The 5,496-nt window shown below is 46.2% G+C and overlaps 1 protein-coding gene across 4 annotated transcripts in view; it reads right to left on the bottom strand.

Moving 5' to 3' along the window:
- The window catches only part of Tmco3 (transmembrane and coiled-coil domains 3), a 39,815-nt gene that overhangs the window by 27,473 nt on the left and 6,846 nt on the right, over positions 1-5,496 (bottom strand). For all 4 annotated transcript variants that reach the window (XM_031339116.1, XM_031339115.1, XM_031339118.1 and 1 more), the window contains 3 exons: positions 4,509-4,700; positions 2,657-2,785; positions 593-685 (listed from right to left, as the gene is read on the bottom strand). In XM_031339116.1, coding sequence (XP_031194976.1) covers positions 593-685; positions 2,657-2,785; positions 4,509-4,700 — 414 coding nt within the window. The remainder of the gene's footprint in view (positions 1-592; positions 686-2,656; positions 2,786-4,508; positions 4,701-5,496) is intronic.

Raw genomic sequence — 5,496 nt, 5'->3', positions numbered from 1 at the left:
GTTGGGGGGTGGGAGTAGGGTAGAGCTGGGAGGAGTTGGGGGAGGGAGTGTTTATGATCAGAATAAAGTATAAAAAATGCTATGCTTCTTTACCTTGTTATTACCAAGTAAGAAGTTACTAAGGGCCTCCACCTTCCAAATACTAGAGTGGAAGTGTGTGCCACCGTGCTCAGCTCCCAATAGTATTTACCCCCTAACACTTTTAACCTTTAAGAAATTATTTCCCTATTTTTGAGGTAGAAGAGAAATCTCTAATTCACTCTCCATCTTGGGAATTTTCTTCTAGAGAAATATACTGAGTATTAAATCTCTATTACATTTTACCCTTAGTTACATAGTTTTTGGAAGGACACGTGTAAAACTGTGTGAAAATTCATCCCATTTATTAAGTTTTGACTTTTTCAAGTTGATCTTCTAAAAAACAGTATCAAACTAAAATGTCATATTCTAGTTTTATTATTTTTTTAAAAGCCTACTTGCTAGCCAAGAGGACTCTAATGAGTTCAAGGCCAGTCTGGTCTAGCAAGATCTCCAAAATAAACAAACAAACAAACCCAGTGTCTCCCCCAGGTGATGGCAGAGGGGTTCTTACCTTTCTCAGTTTCTCTGGGGAAAATTCTAAGCCAACCAGAAACAGAGTAAAGAAGACTCCAAATTCTCCTAAGGTCTCCACCTGTACAATAGACTGGGAAACAAGAAAGATTATGCAATGTTTCATTTACTTAGTATACTTTACCAAAAGAACATGTGCTAATATATAAATAGTCTCTAGCCCCTTCTTCCCCCCAAAACCAGTATGTTTTTCAAAAAGAAAATAGATTTTGTGAATTTCTTATACCTGAGATCTTTTTGATTTCCTTAAGGTATGTGTCACACACACATACGCACACACAAATTTTCTTGATTTGCCAGTGGAATATTTACTTTCATTATAGTGTCTATGAAGAGGCAGCTGTGCAGTTCGCTGACTTCCACATAAGCGGTGGCCATTCGGTCTCATTAACTCTTTTCTTCAGCCTCTGTCCTCCAGGGAGACAGAGCCACAGAGGCCGAGGTTAAGGCCGGGTCACCCCGACTTCTTGTTTGGAAATGAGCATGTCTAGGGAAGCTTTTCTCCAGAGGTGAATTTTCACATTTGGTCACATCACAGAGGTTTTGATATGTAGGATTCAATTATATATATACACACACACACACACACACACACACACACACACACACACACACACACACATATATATCTTTTGACTCATTTGTCTTTTGTTTTTAACACTGTCATATTAAAGGAAAAGAGACAGCAGGTTTAAGCCCTGATGTTTCCCAGTGTTGCTGTGGTTGGACACAGGGGTGTCCTGAGCCGCCAGCATGCTTGTCCCTGCTGCTTGCGCCGCCGTCTGCTCACCTTCCGGCTCTATCTCCTCTGTGTCTCTTGTTTACGATGCTTGTTTGGACCATTCGATGCTTCCTTACTGTTCCTTCTGTTTTCCTGCTATCTCTCTTCCCTCCTCTTGGTCAGACCGTAACTATGATGCCCACATGGTACACTTACATCTCCATTTCTCAACTTCATAATGCAAGCCTATCAACTTCCAATAGGAAATGGCTGCTGCTCTGTTTCTCCTGACCTTGGCCAACCTTTATCTAGGATACTCTTGGGTCTTTCCTCAAAAGCACATTACCTTCCTCATGGTCCAGCTGATCCGTCAGCACTCGCAGCACCCAGGTGTTTTAAGGTAACAACAGCGTGTTTGTGAGAACGCCCGTGTGTCTGCTCTTACTCTCATCTCTACGTAGGACAGGGATGTTCCACTCAGTCGTATCACACGGTTCTAGGTCAGTAACTTGGACACGAGCCTGCACAGCTCGCTGTGCCGTGGAGCCGTGGAGCACCTCGAGGGATGGAGGGCTGCCTTTGCAGCAGGTGAATCCTTCCCAGAAGGCCCAAAGCTTTGAGCCTGAGCAGGCTGGGCTGACAGCTCTTTTCCTGGCCAAAGATCACTTGCTGTCACTGAGCTCTTCTGACCTGGTTCAAGGAGTGCAGACTGGAGCATCCTCCAGGTTCCCTGGGTACGGCTTGCTTCTGTTCCTAGGGTGTTGCAGTGATGTGGGGAGGATTCCGAGGCTGCTCCTGTGCCCTCCTGGATCATTTCCTCCATGATGAACTCGCAGCATCCACTCTGAGTATCCTCTTCCCACTGCCCCCACGTAAGTCACACACTCAAAGTACTCCAGGAGCCTCCTTTCCTGCCAGAGTGTGTCTATTTCCCGATGACACGGAGTAGCACCTGATGGCCTCAGCAAAAGGAACCTTGATCTCTACTGTCTAGAGACTGGGACTTCAGTCAGCGTCCCCAAACCACAGGAACTGTATAAAGCTACATGGAAACCAACGTTTCCACTTGGCCCGCTGTCTGAACGGTTGTCTGGATAACACAGGACATTATGTCGCCAGTCGTTTTTAAATATTAATATAATTTAGAGACAAACTACCTGTCATCAGGCCACTCTGCATCAAGAAGTAAAATATTCCCAATAGACTAAAGACTGCACCAAGCACACAGTGGCATCTGCACCAACTCAAGCTTGCATGTTCTTAAGGCTTGTTCCTGTTTCTTTTCATCTTGTTGGACACCAACGCAGAATTAATTGTTCTTACCTTAATACTGTTCAGTCCTGAAGGCCCCAGAAGCACGCCACAAATGATATACCCAAACATTGTGGGCAGTCCTATTGTTGTACAGAGCCAGCCGCAAGGCAAGGACAGCATCCCTATGGTCACAATGTCCTAACACAGGAAGAAAAAGTCAGAAAACACAGTGGTTGGCTGGGAGGGTGGGATGGGCAGGGGTCTCTGATTCCCTCTTATCTCATGAGAATAAAAAGCAAGTGATGATGACAGTAAGAGGAGGATCCCCATGACTGCTGTGCCTCACACAGAAACTGAGCACCTAAGCTGTGCTCTAAGAGATGAAGTTCAATCCTGATAGGACCTGTCTGCTCAGGCTCCCTAAACGCATTCTTTGACTCTTGAGTACTTGAATTCCATTGAGTGCTCTGGTCCCAGAGCCCACAGAGCTCACATGCTAATTCACGATACCATCACCGTTTCTCACCACTTAACAACTGATTACAGCTGGGCAGTGGTGGTGCACGCCTTTAATCCCAGCACTTGGGAGGCAGAGGCAGGCGGATTTCTGAGTTTGAGGCCAGCCTGGTCTACAGAGTGAGTTCCAGGACAGCTAGGGGGGCTATACAGAGAAACCCTGTCTCGAAAACCAAAACCAAAAAAACAAAAAAACAAAAACAAAAAAACCAACTGATTACATCACTGATTAACAGTAAGACCCAGCACGGTGCTGGAACCCCAGGCAAGCGAGTCTTGGGATGGGCTATTTACGCTGTGTCCAATATTTCATAGGAATTATTTACTCATCACAAAACGAGGGGGAGAGGAGCTCCGGCCTCTATGGAGGCTACTGATGATGTCAGTCTGCAGTATCAGCTCTCTGGGTCCATTCTAGTCACAGTCATGGACAGCGGACAGCGGCTCGTTGAGGTTTGGTCTGTTGCCATGTATTGTAACGCTAAGTGCAGGCCGTCTAGACCTAGGGAGTCCGCAGGTAGACCCAAGTGGTGCTATGTAACCTTGCCCCCAAGTTATTTCTGATTGGTGAATAAAGATGCTGACAGCCAATAGCTGGGCAGAAGAGACATGGGTGGGGTAGGTAGGGATCCTGGACTTGGGGTGTAAGAGAACCACAGGGGTGAGAAGAAGGTGACTAGAGGAGGAAGCCGCCATGGTTTAGGTGAGTCATGAAATAATGGCCATGTGGGTTAGCTAATTGGAGTTAAGAGCAGCCCAGATGAAACATGGCAAATTATATAAAGCGATTGCTGGCTGGGAAGTAGACATGACAGCATGGAGGGTAGACCTCTGCCCAGCTCCTGGATTACTGGCTGGGAAGTAGACATGACAGCATGGAGGGTAGACCTCTGCCCAGCTCCTGTGCTAATTTAGGCTTATTGTAAATATAAAGGTTGTGTGTGCCTGTTATCCAGGAACTAAACGGTTAAAGGCGGAGTAGAAAGCCTGGATTGGGATTACATTTTTCTATAGCAGCAGCACCAGGCATGCGCTTGGTTCTCCAGTAAGAATTAACACCTGGGAGGAGCCTTGGGCATCCTGTCTTCTCTGCCCATTGGAGGGGCTATCTGAAACTCAATTGTGATGCTGCATGCCTATAAACCTGACACAAAGGAGCTGAGACTGGATGACTGCTAGAACTCAAGGCCAATATGCACTACATAGTGAGTTCCGGGCCAACCTAGGCTCCCTAGTAAGAGCCTGTCTCCACAAAACAAAACAAAACAAAACAAGAAAGGCTTCTGAAAGAACAGATCTGAGTGTTCCAGTGGAGCCTCTGGCAGCAGGAAGGCTGGCGTCCAGTGAGAGGTAGGACACAGCTCAGCCTCGCTGATCAGCCCCCTGGCTGAAGGCTACGGCTTGCCTTTATGAAATGGTGGTCTGCTCGCGGGATAGTGGAATCTCTTGGCTTAGTCAGAATGTACTGGTTGTTCTGGGAGTCGATGAGCATGCTGAGGCCCAGCCCATCCTCCACTTCCCTCTTCGTGATGTTCTGTTTGGAACTGGCCTCCTCTTCCTCCACTCTCAGAACCGCCTCGAAGTTGACACCTTTGACCTATAACGATAACCAATATTACACAATTAGAATCAAATGCTTTCACATCAGCACTTAAAGAATAAAGACTGAAAGGATAATGTAAATGGTTTTGTATTCTGTGACAAAAAGATCAGGAAAGCGAAATCTGTTGTCAGGGTCTGTAATCCCAGCTTATGACAATGAGGCACAAGGATCCGAGTTGAGGACCTGCCTGGCCTCCAGAGTGAAGCAAGGTTAGCACAGGCAATTTGGCAAGCCCCATCTCAGGAGATAAGGGAGAAGAAGGCGGGTATGTAAGTCAGTGCTGTGACACTTTTCTGGCAATGTGCACAGCCCTGGGATCAATATCCAGTTCCAACAACCAAACCAAACCAACCCAATAGTATCCATTAGCCAGAATTAGGGAAATTTTCAACGTAAGAATTTAAGGGTAAAAATATTAGGACCGGGGGCTGGAGAGATGGCTCAGCGGGTAAGAGCACTGACTGCTCTTCCAGAGGTCCTGAGTTCAATTCCCATCTTACAACCATCGGCAATGGGATCGAATGTCCTCTTCTGGTGTGTCTGAAGACAGCTACAGTGTACTCGAATGTATTAAATAAGTAAGTAAGTAAATATTAGGACCATGCTACTTCCAAACATCTACTTTACCAGGTTTACAGTATATTCTTTCAAATGTTTTTGGAGCTCTTCTCTAGTCCAGAAGTGACAGATTGAACTTCCTGCTCCTTCCTGCTTCTACTCTCCCACACCTGCTCCTACTCTCCACACCTGCTCCTACTCTCCACACCTGCTCCTACTCTTCACACCTGCT

Source organism: Mastomys coucha, unplaced genomic scaffold (assembly GCF_008632895.1).
Source record: "Mastomys coucha isolate ucsf_1 unplaced genomic scaffold, UCSF_Mcou_1 pScaffold22, whole genome shotgun sequence".
In the NCBI taxonomy this organism is placed as follows: domain Eukaryota; kingdom Metazoa; phylum Chordata; class Mammalia; order Rodentia; family Muridae; genus Mastomys; species Mastomys coucha.
The sequence above is the reverse complement of the archived record's forward strand: the minus strand, read 5'-3'. Positions and strand labels throughout refer to the sequence as shown.